Here is a 17425-nt window from a genome sequence, read left to right on the forward strand (position 1 = left end):
AGTTCCAACTAAAACATTGACAGCTTAAAAATATATGATATGACTTATAAGGATATAGTACTCTAGGCTACTATACTAGCCCACTATAACCCACTATAATAGCTCCACACCTACAAACCTCTCCAAAATAGGTCACTATAGCTAACACAGCCTATGAAAACACTATTACTACCATTACTACTACTACCACCATCACTACTGCCATCACTACCACTAATACTACTATTTCACAACCATAAAGAATTCAAGACTAGCAAGCACACCACATTTACTTCAGTAAATGTCCTTTCATAGTTGATATTGATTATTGAACTGCAATGTTGTGGGAGCTAGCACACAAGCATTTCAATGCACCTTTTCTACCTGCTGTAAAATGTTATTTTATTTTATTTGAGATATAACGCTGACATATGGAGAGAGGAGACGAGAAAAAAACTAGCCCGTTTTAAAATGATGTGTTTTAGAACAGCTGACTAAAGATGCGCATTCAGATTTAAAAAAACCCTGAGACAGTTACCACTTGTTGTAGCAAACAAGTATCATGAAAATACAGTACATGCACCAGAAATAGGGCACACTTTGTAACTTGTCAGAGATATAACAGCAAGCTAGGCTAGCTAGAGCAAAATAGTTGGCTAGCTGTCTGCTTGGCTAGCTGTTTTCTGATTGGCTAAACGGACCAGTCTCGTCTCAAGTCTTTAGCTAAGTTTTGACAGGTTGAATTCTGTAAACTCCAGCAGCCAAAATTAGACATTCTAAAACTAGACCATTCAGATCAAGCAAACTTTGTTCTAAAACTGCATAAAAACTTATTGTCTCGGCTGTATCTCGGCTGTGTCTCGGCTGTATATCTGTACAGGCTTTAACTGTTGTAAAGAGAAAAAACGGAAGATTTGTGAATAAGGCTTCAGTGGCTCCAAACCATCATCTAGCCTGGGGGTATGCATTCTTTCCCTCCTATGGCACATATGGGTGCACGTTTTTGTTCCACCCAAGTATAAAACCTGTTCCACCCATTAATTAGTATTTAATCAAGACTCTGATTAGTATAATTGGGTTACTGCTTGGCTGGAACAAAGCCCTGATGGTTTGCATGCTCAGGCAAGAGAGAGACACTGCAGTCAAGACAGCGTTCACAATGGAGGCCGCAGCAGCACCGGCAGCGGCCATCTGGCAAAATAAAAGGAAACCAAGCCAGTCGTATGAGAAATGGGAGGGATGAGTGATGCTAACGACAACAGTAATGGTCGGGAGTGGTTTGGTATGGGGCTTTCACAATGTTTTATGACTAGTGTAATGGTACATGTGGCTTGGTACACCTCATATCCTGATTTTCTTTCTATATGGTATGGAACTCCACATAATTGCCTTCATCTGGCATAAGTTACAGTTGGAGAGAGCGAGAGAGAAAAGAAACAGAGAGAGAAATTGAAAGACACCCAACTGAGTAAATCAAAGGATTCTGGAAGGATTACATCATATTTTGGTTACAATTGTCAGTCGGGGAGAGAATGGACATCATTAAGTGTCATTTCTTCCAACAACAAAAAGTGGAAATTGCCTTTTCAAGACGACTGAAACTGCCCACATTGGCATTATTGGCATTATGAGCCCAGAAACAGTTTATTTATTTCTGTCAACTAAACATATCGGTTATACTCATGAATTAATGGTGAAAACATGAGGGGAAAAAAGCTTTGAAGTGAAAATGAGAAAGGAAACAAGTTACGGATTTTCTTCTTTTTTTTTTACAATGATTGAGGGATCCATGAAATTCTGTGAATTTCTCCAAAATGTACTTACAAGATGTAACGTTATCAAATATGAATCAAACACTCAATCAATCTACTACAGTAGACCACCCTTTTGTGCTAGCACTACGAAAAGTCCAACATTTTATGGATTTAAAGGGGGTTTTGAATGGTAGGATAACAGAGGGAGGACTACTTTTATCAAGTCACTGCCATAAAATGCCTTTCGTTTAAAGGGGTGTTTGATTGAACACTTTGTTTTGACTAAGGGTACCATGTACCTTCTATGATGAATGTCTTGGACTTTGAGGTGTGAAATGGGTCTCCTGGTGACAAAAACAAAGAGAGTGAAGACGCTGACCAGTCTGTGAATGAATGACATCTGGAAGTATACATAAGGGCCTGCAGGGTGGGAGCCACAGCCCAATACAGCGAGCCCCATCATGCACTGACTGAGCTCAAGTTCAAAGTTCACAATGCTTTACTGACCATTTCAATCAGTGACAGGAATAGAAATGTGTCATCCATTGCCCATGCCCTTGTTCGGTAGGTTTGGGTTTAGACAATCATATATTACTGCAGTTGGTATGCAAAGAGGATGTTTGAGCTATCAACTGTGTCCTATCTCTACATCTAGGATTCGAAAAACGTATGTACCCAATAAAAGTAAATGTAACCTTAAGGTCCAAACCATAGAGCCATTTATCTGTCTGTAGATAATATGTACGAATGAGACTCTAGCCTGACCGAACATTATTACTGCACCGCTGCACCACTGGATGCAAGGTGGTCTGTTTATGACATGAATATGTCACGGTGCAACAGATACGCAACTGAACATACCACAGATGAATGTAAACAAACAGCATTCAAAGAAGAGTGCTGCCTACCTTCCATAGGTGTGTTGGGGTCTGGTCTGTTTGCGAAAACGACGTCCACATACTCTAGCTGCAGTCGGTCTAGCGATGCCCTTAGTCCTGCATTATATAGGGCAAAGACCATCAAGATAACGGTAATAGTTTACATTAAAGCCAGAATCCTGTTTGTTTTTAATGCTCTCATTTATGCACTGTATATACAGGATGTACTGAATGTAGTGAATGACTGGATTGGATCCAAATGTCATATTGATATCCTGCAAGTATATAGGCTACCACACTGTACATGTAATAATAACTCCGTATAAAAGTGGCTTAAAATGGCTTACCTTCGATGATATGTTTTCTGGACAACCCTCTTTCTGTTTCTGCTCTGATAAGCAAACAACAAATGCCCTTGTCAGGATATAAAATCATGACGTTTAACAACTTCGTGCTACAATTCACAGTTTCACATGTCATACTGTAACTGATACAGTACAGATGTTCACTGTATTCAATCCATATTGGTGGGTTGAATGTGAGACATAGAGATAGATAGAGGGCACACTTGACACACAGCATGTTTTAGCAGGTGCAGCAGGTGCCCTCTATCCATCTCTATGATGCAAGATAGAAACGTACTAAAGTTGAAATTGGTGCCTCCTGTCAGTGCTAGGCAAGACCATTAAAGCAGCAATTCTTAATTAAAACATTGACTAAGTGTTCTCCCTGCAACTGTTTCAGTAAAACCTGAGGGATGGGCTGGAGAAATCTAACCACTTTCAAATCAACAGACCACGCTATGGATGCAAGGACTGACTATCCATGTTATCAAAATTATAGTTTTATCCATGTTTTTAGGCTATACAGTGGTTGTTTACATTTACTTACATTTTTATTTTTTTTTTACAAACATTCAAGTGAAACAAGCTTATATTTTGAGTTCTGATGGGGTACGACAGTTGAACCAAGCTCTTGTCAAGCCCTGATCTGTTTCACCTGACCATGTGCTTGTCTCCACCCCCTCGTCCATCTTCCCCACTTATCCTCTGGGTATTTATACCTGTGTTTTCTGTCTGTACGTGCCAGTTTGTCTTGTTTGTCAAGCTTAGCAGCCTTTGTCCTGTCAGCTACTGTCTTTTCCCAGCCTCTCTTTTTCTCATGTTTGACCCTTGCCTGTCCTGACCCTGTACCCACCCGCCTGACCACTCTGCCTGTCCCTGAGCCTGCCTGCCATCTTGTACCTTTGCTCCTACGCTGGATTATCGACCCCTGCCTGCCTTGACCTGTCGTTTGCCTGCCTTTGTTGTTACAATAAACATTGTTACTTCACACAGTCTGCATTTGGGTCTTACCTTGATACCTGATAGTACAAACTGGCCATGACTGACCCAGTAGACTTGGTCCAGCTCTGCAACGCCATCTCCTCCGAAGGAGCCACCATTGGTAGGCACGAGGAGTTGCTTTGTGGTCTGATGGAAGGATTCCAGGCCGTGGCCGAACGACACGACCTAGTCTTGGACGCATTGCGGGAGAAATTCCGTGGGTTGCCTACTAGGCAGCCTACCATAACAGTAACCCCCCAGCCCCTCTAACTTGGCTGGTAGCAGCGCCGTCACCCCGGTTTCCCGGGAACCCCGCTAACCTCCCCCGGAGCGCTACGATAGAGATTCCAGAACCTGCCGGGCCTTTCTCTCCCAGTGCTCCCTCGTTTGAGCTACAGCCTTCTTCGTTCCCCTCAGACCACTCGAATGTAGCGTACATTATTACGCTGATGTCCGGGAGGGCACTTCCCTGGGCCACGGCGGTGTTGGAGAAACAATCCGCCATCTGCCTCAGTCTGGAGGTATTTGTGGCAGAGGTGAGAAAAGTTTGAGGCTCCGTTGTCCGGGAGAGAGGCTGCCCGGAAGTTCTCCAGCTTCGGCAGGACACCCTCAGTGTTGCAGACTATGCGATGGAGTTCCGCATGCTGGCAGCGGAGGGTACCTGGAACCACTGTTCGACAAGTTCCCATATTATCGGAGGAGATAAAGGATGAGCTGGAAGCCCGAGAACTACCAACAGATCTCGACTCACTCATCGCTTTAATCATCCGGATTGATGGTCGGCTACAGGAACGTAGAGGTCCGATTGCGGAAGAGGTCCGATTGCAGTCCCAATCACTCACACAGGGATCCCACCTTGCAGCTGATGAACTCTGGAAGTCCCCGTTGTCTACGTCCCCGAGAGGATCCGAGCCTACCCGAGTCCCTCCAAGAGCCTCCGGAGACTGCCGATTCACCTCTTCCCGAGCTGATGCAGCTCGGCAGGTCTAGGCTGTCTCCAGCCGAAAGCGTACGCAGACTTGTGACCTAGAGTTGTCTGTATTGCGGTACTGCCGGTCATTTTGTGTCTACCTGTCCCTTCAAGAGACCTAGCTCATCTGTTGGAGTGAGTACACTAGTGGGTCTTAAAGATAATTATTCTTCTCTCCTTACTCGCCCCCCTCTCCATGCCACCCTGTTGTGGGGCAACCAGTCCAAGTCTCTCCAGGTACTCATCAACTCAGGGGCCGATGTGAGTCTCATGGACGTTGCCCTGGCGTCCGACCTGGGTATCCCCACTCAACCCCTCTCCATTCCCATGGGTGTTAGGGCGCTGGACGGGCGCTCTATAGGCCAGGTCACCCACCAAACCACTCCATCAGCCTACGAGTGTCGGGGAACCACAGCGAAACGATACAATTTCTGCTAGTTCCCATGGTATTGGGATTCTCTTGGCTCCAGGTAACACAATCTCTCCATTGACTGGGCTACTGGTGCCACCGTGGGCTGGAGCCCGTCCTGCCACACTCATTGCCTGAAGTCAGCTCTGCCTGCCCCGGGACGTCTTCCCGTCTTCCTCCGTGAGGGGTTTAGTAAGGCCCGGGCCACTTCGCTTCCACAGCACCAACCGGTATCCAAGAAGTTCAAGCCTGAGGTGCTGGCACGTCGCTATAGTGCCGCGGCTACACCCCCGGAAGCCGAGACCTTTCCCCCCGCTCCAAGATCATTAGCCCCTCTGTTGTTCATCCTCTGTTGCCCCGTACCCTCTGTATTTGTCCTACCTTTTCTGTGTCTAGAGCCAAAACCATGTCTGACTCCCCCTTGTTTTCTGTTTCTAGGCCCATCCCTCTCCCCGTGTCATCGTTGGCCTGCCAGCGTACACGGTGAGACGCCTCCTGAGGGTTTGACCACGGGGGCAGTGGTTTCCAGTACCTGGTTGACTGGGAGGGTTATGGCCCGGAGGAGAGGTGCTTGGTTCCCGCTAAAGACATCCTGGACCCTTCCATTATCGCCGACTTTCCCCGCCGGCACCACAGTCAACCAAGTATCCGCCCAGGTGGAACACCATGTGGCATCCCTAGAGGGAGGGGTGTACTGTCACGCCCTGATCTGTTTCACCTATCCTTGTACTTGTCTCCACCCCCTCCAGGTGTCGCCCATCTTCCCCACTTATCCTCTGGGAATTTATACCTGTGTTTTCTGTCTGTCTGTGCCAGTTCATCTTGTTTGTCCTGTCAGCTATTGTCTTTTCTCAGCCTCTCTTTTTCTTGTCCCCCTGGCGTTTGACCCTTGCCTGTCCTGACCTTGTACCCACCCGCCTGACCACTCTGCCTGTCCCTGACCGTAAGCCTGCCCGCCATCCTGTACCTTTGCTCCACCTCTGGATTACCGAACTCTGCCTGTCCCTGACCCTGAGCCTGCCTGTCATCCTTTACCTTTGCTCCTACTCTGGATTATCGAACCCTGTCAGCCTTGACCTGTCATTTGCCTGCCCCTGCTGTTACAATAAACATTGTTACTTCACATAGTCTACACTTGGGTCTTACCTTGATACCTGATACTCATGAGGCATTTATACGTTATATTCTTCAAGAATCAGTGGGTACATATCATTCATTTATTTATAAGCAGCTACTAATGAATGCCCTTTTAATTGATCCTCAGTGAAAGGGCATTCTCATAGGAGGGGATCGACCCCGTTTCCTCATAGGAAAACAATTAAGAGTCATACAGCCTCAATACTGCCTCTAACACACACACGCACACACATACACACACACACACACACACACACACACATAAAGAAAAAGGTTTTTAAAAAGTGTAATACGTACTTTCCTCCCCAGAATATCTTGGTGGTGATGACCAAAGTAGAGCGCCTGTAAGGAGAGAGAAGTGTATGAGGGAAAGGTGCATGGTGAGCATTCTGACTTGAAAATGGGAGATCCAGTGCATTATGTTATAATTCTTCAGAATGATTTAATTATAATTCTTCTGCACTTAAGTCCCCTTGGCCCCAATGACGATTTGACAGAAAAACAATTCATTCTGAACCTATTTCATCTGGTGTGTTATTTTTTTTACTTGCAGTAATTAATTAATAGTAATTGTTGACTGATTATGTAACTGATTATGTAAACAAATAAAAAGCAACTAATAAATAGCACTTTTTAGGAAAACCTTGATTCCTGCTGCTGCCTCTGATGATAATCAAACAGGAGAAGGGCTGTGGGCTTTAGCAGGGTACTTCTTCAGAAGTGGGGGAGAAGCATGTTTGTTTCCCCTCAGCGCTCCCATCCAATGCCATTGACTACCCGGCATATCCTGCAGGCTAGATTGCTAGCATTAAGTGCACTTCACCATTCATAAAATAACAAAAATACAGGAGTAACAAACAAGTCTGGCCACTAGCAATCTCCTCCATCTTCACTTAAAAAGAGCGAGTATAGCTGCTGAGACGGAACATTTTTGAAATTCGAGAGAGAGATTTGACAGGTGCAGCGAACTAGACAATGGTGTTCCTGTATGCTCAAGACAATGTGCTCAGTGGAATTTAAACCAATGTTTCAGTTAGTTGACCCCCCATTTAAAAAAAAAATTCACATAAGCATTCAGATGCTTTACTCAGTACTTTGTTGAAGCACCTTTAGCAGCGATTACAGCTTCGAGTCTTCTTGGATATGACGCTCCAAGCTTGGCACACTTGTATTTGGGGAGTTTCTCCCTTCTTCTCTGCAGATCCTCTCAAGCTCTGTCAGGTTTGTTGGGGAGCGTTGATGCACAGCTATTTTCAGGTCTCTCCAGAGATGTTCGATTGGGTTCAAGTCCGGGCTCTGGCTGGGGCACTCAAGGACATTCAGAGACTTGTCCCGATGTCACTCCTGCGTTGTCTTGGCTGTGTGCTTAGGGTCGTTGTCCTGTAGAAAGGTGAACTTTCGCCCCAGTCTGAGGTCCTGAGCTCTCTGGAGCAGGTTTTTATCAAGGCTCTCTCTGTAATTTGCTCCATTCATCTTTGCCTCGATCCTGACTAGTCTCCCAGTCCCTGCAGCTGAAAAACATCCCCACAGCATGATGCTGCCACCACCAGGTTTCCTCGAGAAGTGACGCTTGGCATTCAGGCCAAAGAGTTTAATCTTGGTTTCATCAGACCAGAGAATCTTGTTTCTCATGGTCTGAGAGTCTTTAGGTGCCTTTTGGCATACTCCAAGTGGGCTGTCATGTGCCTTTTACTGAGGAGTGGCTTCAGTCTGGCCACTCTACCATAAAAGCCTGATTGGGGGAGTGCTGCAGAGATGGTTGTCCTTCTGGAAGGTTTTCCCATCTCCGCAGAGGAACTCTAGAGCCCTGTCAGACTGACCATTGGATTATTGGTCACCTCTCTGACCAAGGCCATTCTCCTCCGATTGCTCAGTTTGGCCGGGCGGCCAGCTCTAGGAAGACTTCTTCCAATGATGGAGGCCACTGTATTCTTGGGGACCTTCAATGCCGCAGACATTTTTTGGTACCCTTCCCCAGATCTGTGCCTCGACACATTTCTGTCTCGGAGCTCTACAGACAATTCCTTTGTCTTCATGGCTTGGTTTTTGCTCTGACATGCACTGTCAACTGTGGAACCTTATAGAGACAGGTGTTTGCCTTTCCAAATCATGTCCAATTAATTGAAATTACCACAGACGGACTCCAATCAAGTTGTAGAAACATCTCAAGGATGATCAATGGAAACAGGATGCACCTGAGCTCAATTTCAAGTCTCATAGCAAAGGGTCTGAATACTTATGTAAATAAGGTATCTGTTTTTCTTTTTATCTTTAATACATTTGCAAACATTTCTAAAAACCAATTTTCACTTTGTCAATATTATTGGGTGTAGATTGCTGAGGATTTTTATTTCTTTAATTCATTTTAGAATATATCTAATGTAACAAAATGTGGAAAAAAGTCAATGGGTCTGAATACTTTCAGAAGGCACTGTAAGTGCAGAGATGACATGTATTTTTTCCCCTGTCCGTTTTGAGATTGGACAATTATCATGCACCTTTCTAAATCAAAACGAATTTCACACATGTATTTTTTAATATATGTAAAAAATATATGTTAAATCAAGAATATATGTTAAATCAAGAATAGTCTGAGGGGTGACAATATTAGCTTATCACTTATGAATGATATATTATCACTTGTCAATTATGCCCAGCTTAAAGCAAGAAACAATGGCCTTTTTGTATGACTTTGTAATCATAGTCGCACACCTCATGTAGCCTAGCCCATAGGCCTATATGTTTTGATAAGGTTTATATCACAACTAAAGTGGACAAATAATGTCTTCAAATGAAGCACATTAATCTGATTTACAACGGGTGTAGAGCCTAACTGGCATACATACGCAGCGCGTGAGTTTGAGGTTTGGGGAAGATAATTTTAACCATAAAAATGTACCTTTATAATAAAAGCATTACATGCATAATTGCATTTGCGTCACTTTTGATAATGGTGTTTTCCGCTAATGGAACATTTGTGCTTATAGTCTACTACCATGTGCGTATTGCTGCGCTTATAAATGTGAAGAAATAGCCTAATAGTTTATTAACATTTAAAGTTAAACGTTCTGATCTGTTGCATCAGCCTCATGGTTGTGGTTGTATTTATTTGGGATCTATCGCATCCCACAACTGTACCAGACTATGTTTGGAATATTTATTTCTCGCACAGAATATAATATCTTATATATAATATCTACTTTTGTACTATGGGGGATAGTAGATTGACATGGGTGCTTTTGCTGTTTGTTAGGCCTCATCTTTTTGTTGCTGACGAAAAGTAAATGTGGACAGTTCTTCCAATATCTTCAATATGCACCTCAGAATTGGATAAGGACGCGTGCAGTTGCGTCCCGGATGCGTCTGTCTTCACTTGTAGCTTTTGAGAAAGACCCAATCACATGAAGGAGAGCAGTGTGAGTGAGATGAGAGGTGCTTCGGAGCAGGCAGCACTCAGGGAGAATGGCTGCAAAAGGCATGTTTTTTTTTAGGGTGCATTATGGCCACACAAAGTGGATGCCGCCGGGAAATTCAAGCCATTATCAAGTGCTTCTCAAATTGTGAATGAGAGACTGAAGATGCGTGTACAGCCTGCACAAAAAAACTAAGCAGAGCTCATGCCTTTCAAGCAACTTTTTTCAAAAGAATCATTAGAGTCGCATCATGCAGCCTTACAATGTATTAAAAATCAAAGCATAGAGCCCAACGTTTGTAGAACAACTAAAGTTACATTATTAACTATAAAGTAAGCATATAGGAATACCTATTTGTTTGTTAACCTCTCAACACAGAATTCATGTGCTCACTCCCTCCAATCGTTTGGAGAAAATATAATTTATATTTTATTCAGCTTTGTTCAATTGTATTGTTCATACTATAAATTAATATAAAATAATGCCATGGAATTCTAAGCTAATCTTGTGGCTAAATGAACTAGTGTAGCCCACAGCCATATGGCATAGCCAGATAAGGACCTAACATAAGGACAACTCAGAGTATGCTATTCTGTTCTTCTGAAATAGACTACATTTTCTTCATATCATGTTTCTTTAGACCTGTCTAAAATCAAATCAAATGTATTTATATAGCCCTTCGTACATCAGCTGATATCTCAAAGTGCTGTACAGAAACCCAGCCTAAAACCCCAAACAGCAGGCAATGCAGGTGTAGAAGCACGGTGGCTAGGAAAAACTCCCTAGAAAGGCCAAAACCTAGGAAGAAACCTAGAGAGGAACCAGGCTATGTGGGGTGGCCAGTCCTCTTCTGGCTGTGCCGGGTGGAGATTATAACAGAACATGGCCAAGATGTTCAAATGTTCATAAATGACCAGCATGGTCGAATAATAATAAAATAAATAATGGATTTATTGTGAAGGTGTAGGCTATATTACATGCCTTTATTAGACGTTTTAAAATGTAAATGTTCCAAAGATCTGCATCAGTGGCTTGTAGGCTACGTGTTTATGTTAATTAACCCAATCAAAGGATCAGAGAATGAATCTAGTTCTGAAAGCATAAGCTACAGCTAGCTAGCACTGCAGTGCATACAATGTGATGACTAGTTGACTCAAAGAGAGAGAGAAAGACAATTGTTGAACAGTTTTGAACAAATTAATTTCTTCAAAAATGAAGGAGAAGCAAGAAAGAGAAACAAACAAACAACTACCTCTTTCCCTACTGTATTTAATTTATTTATTTATTTTGCTCCTTTGCACCCCATTATTTGTATTTCTACTTTGCACATTCTTCCATTGCAAATCTACCATTCCAGTGTTTTACTTGCTATATTGTATTTACTTTGCCACCATGGCCTTTTTTTTGCCTTTTACCTCCCTTCCCACCTCATTTGCTCACATCGTATATAGACTTGTTTATACTGTATTATTGACTGTATGTTTGTTTCACTCCATGTGTAACTCTGTGTCGTTGTATCTGTCGAACTGCTTTGCTTTATCTTGGCCAGGTCGCAATTGTAAATGAGAACTTGTTCTCAACTTGCCTACCTGGTTAAATAAAGGTAAAATAAATAAAAAAGAGAGCTAGCTATATGTTGTTGTATTTTTTTCACTTTCACTTGCTTAGCTAGCGAATGCAGCTAGCTAGTTTAGCCTACCCAATACCTGACTCAAACAGAGAGGGATGCTATGTTACCTAGCTGGCTATGGCTCTCCAACACTGGAACTTATCCAAGTCAAGGTAAGCTTTTGGTTTTATTGATTTCTTGCCAACAGGGCCCGCCGGTGTAACTGCTAATCTGCTTGCTGACTGTCCTGCATGACTGTAGCTAACAGGTTTACTAATTCGTTAGTTCTAGAAGCTACAGTGGCTTGCAAAAGTATTCACCCCCTTTCCTATTTTGTTGCCTTACAACCTGTAATTAACATTTATTTTGGGGGGGGGGTTGTATGATTTGATTTACACAACAAGCCTACCGCTTTGAAGATGCAAAATATTTTTTATTGTGAAACAAACAAGAAATAAGACAAAAAACTGAAAACTTGTGCATAACTTTTCACCTCCCCCAAAGTCAATACTTTGTAGAGACACCTTTTGCAGAAATTACAGCTGCAAGTCTCTTGGGGTATGTCTCTATAAGCTTGGCACATCTAGCCACTGGGATTTTTGCCAATTCTTCAAGGCAAAACTGATCCAGCTCCTTCAAGCTGGAATGATTCCGCTGGTGTACAGCAATCTTTAAGTCATTCCACAGATTCTCAATTGGATTGAGGTCTGGGCTTTGACGAAGCCATTCCAATACATTTAAATATTTCCCATTAAACCACTCAAGTGTTGCTTTAGCAGTATGCTTAGGGTCATTGTCCTGCTGGAAGGTAAACCTCCATCACACTCTCAAATCTCTGGAAGACTGAAACAGGTTTCCCTCAAAAATGTCCCTGTATTTAGCGCCATCCATCATTTCTTCAATTCTGACCAGTTTCCCAGTCCCTGCCAATGAAAAACATCCCCACAGCATGATGCTGCCACCACCATGCTTCACTGTGGGGATGGTGTTCTCGGGGTGATGAGAGGTGTTGGGTTTGCGCCAGACATAGCGTTTTCCTTGATTGCCAAAAAGCTCAAATTGAATCTCGTCTGACCAGAGTACCTTCTTCCATATGTTTGGGGAGTCTCCCACATTCTTTTTGGTGAACACCAAATGTGTTTGCTTATTTTTTTCTTTAAGCAATGGCTTTTTTCTGGCCACTCTTCCGTAAAGCCCAGCTCTGTGGAGTGTACGACTTAAAGTGGTCCTATGGACAGATACTCCAATCGCCCCTGTGGAGCTTTGCAGTTCCTTCAGGGTTATCTTTGGTCTCTTTGTTGCCTCTCTGATTAATGCCCTCCTTGCCTGGTCCGTGAGTTTTGGTGGACGGCCCTCTCTTGGCAGGTTTGTTGTGGTGCCATATTCTTTCCATTTTTTAACATCCGTGGGATGCTCAAAGTTTCGGATATTTTTTATAACCCAACCCTGATCTGTACTTCTCCACAACTTTGTCCCTGACCTGTTTGAGGAGATCCTTGGTCTTCATAGTGCCGCTTGCTTGGTGGTGCACCTTGCTTAGTGGTGTTGCAGATCCTGGGGCCTTTCAGAACCGGTGTATATATACTGACATTATGTGACAGATCATGTGACACTTAGATTGCACACAGGTGGACTTTATTTACCGAATTATGTGACTTCTGAAGGTAATTGTTTGCACCAGATCTTATTTAGGGGCTTCATAGAAAAAGTGGTGAATACATTTGCACGCACCACCTTTCTGTTTTTAATTTTTTGAAGAATTTTTCATTTCACTTCACTAATTTGGACTATTTTGTGTATATCCATTACATGGATTCCAAATAAAAATCTATTTAAATGACAGGTTGTAATGAAACAAAATAGGAAAAACGCCAAGGGGGTGAATACTTTTGCAAAGCACTGTATGTTGTCTAAGATGTTAGCTAATATGGTGACAACGATGTAGGCTGTGAGTAGCGTTTAGCAGTTATAATATGAATGATTGGCTTGGAAATGTTTTTTCACCTGGTCACAGACCAGCACTGAAGTCCACAAGCAAAGGGAAAAGGTAAGAGGAGGAGAACACGTAGATGCGAGAAGGAATTATACAATGCGTAAAGTGATCATGCTGTTCAGATGTGGCTGCTATGAAAGTGAATTGTGTTTGCGTGTGGTCAGGGATGTATTCATTCCGCCAATTCTATTGAAAAAGTTTCTTAAATGGAAGCAAACAGAACAAAACGGGGATAGATAAACATACATTAATTTGTCCAATAGGAACTCTCATTTGCAACAGCTGGACTAATGATTAGAACCTAGATCAGCTAGATGCAGGCAAGAGTGTGCAAGGTGGTGTTGAATGTGTCACTGTCTGTCACCTTGATTACTCAAATTTTTCTCTTGACCTGTGCACCTACGTTGTAAACTTTCATTCATAAGCTAGGTTGTAGCAACCTCATGATGGGTACAGGACCTATTTTTGGATCATGTAGCAGCCTAAACCGATGGATGTTATATTGAGCTGGGTGAATGGAATATGAAAGACAGTCATCCAATATGCTGTAATAGAAATAAGGCCATGCTCATAAAACAAATATATATATATATATATATATATATATATATTATAATTTCCAGCATAGATGGCATTAGCAATAATTTCACACGCACACACACACACACACACACACACACACACACACACTGGGGCATGTGTGAAAATGGCTCTGGACGACAACAGAAATCCCATTAAACTCTACGCACCTCCAACCTTTCTTCTTGATGATGTTTCCCAATACGACCTCTGCCCTGCAAGAGAAGAACAACACATTCTTACAACCATGGGAAGTTTAATGAATACCATTCTTTGGATGTTATTGACACATGGTGCATGAGGGAAGTACTGAGCACAATTTGTGAAATAGGAGAGCAGTGGAGACTTCTGGTCTATGAGGTCAAGGCTAATGAAGCAGGGGATTTACTGAAACGTGACAGCAGAGAATAATGCTCTGCCTATCGCTTTTTCAGACTTTTTTCAGTCTCTCGCTCTCTCTCTCTCGCGCTCTCTCTTTCTCTCTCCAAAAGGACATTCTCAGCATGTGAAAGGGAAGGATAGAGGGAGGATTGGGTCGAGGACGATGCATCTCTCTGGCTGTTGACAGATGTTACATCTTTGCCCCAAGGACCAATGTGTTCTCCATGAATGGCTCTTATCATTTCCCATCAAGCACATCTTCCTCTATGTGACAGCTCTTATCAAACACAGCTTTGTTAGTGTGTATTTGTGGTGTGTGTACTGTATGTGGTTTGTGAGTGTTATTAGCGGTGTGTGAGTGTTATAATTTCACACACACACACACGCACACACACACACACACACACACACACACACACACACACACACACACACACACACACACACACACACACACACACACACACACACACACACACACACACACGTAATGCAGTTGAAGATGTTCTTATGCAGTTGGAGGGGATGGGAGTTCAACCACACTCTGAAGCTACAGTGACCTCAAAGTGGTTAGCCACTGAGGCCCAGTAAAACAGACGGAGATGGAATGGAAGAGTGGATGTGTGTGTGTGGTGTGTATGCGCGTGTGTGTGCATGTGTGCCTGCACATGCGTGCATGAGTGCGTGTGTGCACTCACTTCCCTGCAGCGTAGACCTCCGCTGTGTCAAACAGATTGATCCCGTTCTCATATGCCAATGTCATTATTTCTTCCGCCATCTACAGAGAGAGAGAGAGAAAGAGAGATGACATAGGTGTCTGTCTAATGGAAGGTCTGAAAAGTGAAAAGGCTTTAGTTGATTAGCATAAAGCAATGACACATGGATAGCATGCGCTGTGCACACATACAAACTGATGCCACACACACATTTTAACACTCGCCACAAATGCTGCTGCTACTGTCTATTATCTATCCTTGTTAAGTGCCTAGTCACTTTACCCCTACCTATATGCACAGTACATATCTACCTCAATAACCTCGTACCCCAATAACCTTGACTCGGTACTGGTACTCCCTGTATATAACCACGTTGTTTTTACTAATTATTGTTAGTCGTTATTCACTGTGTATTTATACATTACCTCATGTCACTATTTCTATTTGACATTTTATTTGTATCTTTATCTTTAACTCTGCATTGTTGGAAAATGACCCGTAAGAAAGAATTTTCACTGTTAGTCTACACCTAAAATGTGATTTTAATTAAAATAATAATCAATCAAGCAGCTAAACTGGATATTGACAGCTAGATTCATGGTTGAATTAGGATGTCACCCTAATATCGCACATATTGACTCCACTACGTCACATACACTGTGGACATGGACAATGGATGTTGTGAGTATGGAGTCTCCGCCTACCTCATCTGTGATCTGTCCTCCGAAGGTAACCCACGTGCCTGTGGAGAATAGAGAGTGTCAGAACCCTATGGAGTGGTTTCTCGGACCCAGATTAAACCTAGTCCTGAACTTCAAATCATTTCCCATGGAGATTCTCCCTTTCGTTTGCTTGTTACCCCAGGACTAGTTTTAATCAGTGTCCGGGAAACCGCGCCTATGAGTGCGTGTGTGTGTGTGTGTGTGTGTGTGTACGCGAGCAGCCATGCATATGCGGAAGTCCATTGTCTGCAGAGAATGTGGTGAACATACGTTGTATCTTTTGCAACTCCTGACTGTACAATGCATTTCCTACCAGGACAATGAACGTGACAGTGAGTTCAATTGAATGGATCATCACACTCACCTAATCCCAGGCAGGACACCCTCAATCCAGACTTGCCCAGGTTTCTGTCAAAAAAAGAGAACATGTTAGGCTGTGAAAAATGACTTTACTGACCTGTGCTGTGACAGAAGGAGAAGAGGAATAGCATGAACTGGAGATTCTCCATCCCAAACGACACCCTAGTCCCTATATAGTGAACTCGTTTTGACCAGAGTCCTGTGAAATACTATTAGCAAAAGGTTTCTATATATGGGTTTCTATGGTTGATTTTACATCATATATCTCACAGTATATAAATGGAAACACATTGATTCTCCGCAGACTTCTCAACAGACTGCTAGGATAGTGTCCCATGTGTTCAGATCAAAGCGAGGATGAACAACTCCGGGTCCAAGAGCAGCTTTCTGCTATCTTCTGGTTGAGAAAGAGATCTGACAGTGAAGTCCTATAACTGCAGCTACAGTAGAAGACCCAGTTATTTCACTGCAATTGTGAGAGATACAAATGCCTTGTGGATATGCCACGGTGACAAGATTACTCAAAGCATTGTGTGTGTGTAGAGATCCCCCATAATCCAGTGCTCAGTGTCACTGAGAGGGCCTTTGCTACTAACACATCCCTGGATACAGAGGGGGGTGAGGGAGGGGTAGGGGCAGAGACTGGCCTCAGGGAGTCAATTGGAGATGAATATGTAGCCTTTGTTTCCTGATTCTCCGGGTTGCCGAGCTCTTTCTCTAGCGCCCACAACGCCATGCTGTTCTACATACACCTTTCCTCCTCTCCATGGTTACCGTGAAGCACATAACTACCAATGTTGCTATGACAAGGGCTGGGCAAATTGATTGATTGATGGTTCCGATGGCTCAGTTGGTCAGAGAGTAGTGCTCACAACACCAAAGTTGTGGGTTCAATTCCCGGGCTACATCCCACATAGGCAACTGAATATATTGCATGTTAACTTTAAGTCACTTTAGATACAAACATATGCTAAACATAGAGATGGAAAGAGGGCACTCCTATTTTTGTGAACACTCTACCCATCTCTATGCTGCTAAGGACTTAAGGACTGTTCAGTAGCTCTGGTGTTTTCCTATGGTGTTTTCGGACAACTCAGTGGCCACCTGAGATTGGAAGGTTTGGGGATTCGATCCCTAGTCATACGTAATACTCAATGTCTCTTTACTTGGCACTCAGCAATAAGGAGATGGATTAGGGGT

At 43.2% G+C, this 17425-nt stretch overlaps 1 protein-coding gene across 12 annotated transcripts in view; it reads right to left on the minus strand.

Annotated features, from left to right (window-relative positions):
• LOC110532151 (voltage-gated potassium channel subunit beta-2) overlaps window positions 1-17425 on the minus strand; it is a 116160-nt gene that overhangs the window by 14391 nt on the left and 84344 nt on the right. For 7 of the 12 annotated variants that reach the window (XM_090184366.1, XM_036988065.2, XM_090184361.1 and 4 more), the window contains 7 exons: window positions 16230-16273; window positions 15848-15885; window positions 15126-15205; window positions 14217-14261; window positions 6750-6794; window positions 2959-3002; window positions 2642-2728 (listed from right to left, as the gene is read on the minus strand). In XM_090184366.1, the coding sequence (XP_090040492.1) occupies window positions 2642-2728; window positions 2959-3002; window positions 6750-6794; window positions 14217-14261; window positions 15126-15205; window positions 15848-15885; window positions 16230-16273 (383 nt within the window). Of the gene's footprint in view, window positions 1-2032; window positions 2078-2641; window positions 2729-2958; window positions 3003-6749; window positions 6795-14216; window positions 14262-15125; window positions 15206-15847; window positions 15886-16229; window positions 16274-17425 lie in introns of all 12 variants that reach the window. The other 5 variants (XM_090184365.1, XM_036988063.2, XM_090184360.1 and 2 more) reach the window with 1 other exon arrangement.

This window comes from Oncorhynchus mykiss, chromosome 9 (assembly GCF_057628025.1).
Source record: "Oncorhynchus mykiss isolate SJ-2025 chromosome 9, ASM5762802v1, whole genome shotgun sequence".
In the NCBI taxonomy this organism is placed as follows: Eukaryota; Metazoa; Chordata; class Actinopteri; order Salmoniformes; family Salmonidae; genus Oncorhynchus; species Oncorhynchus mykiss.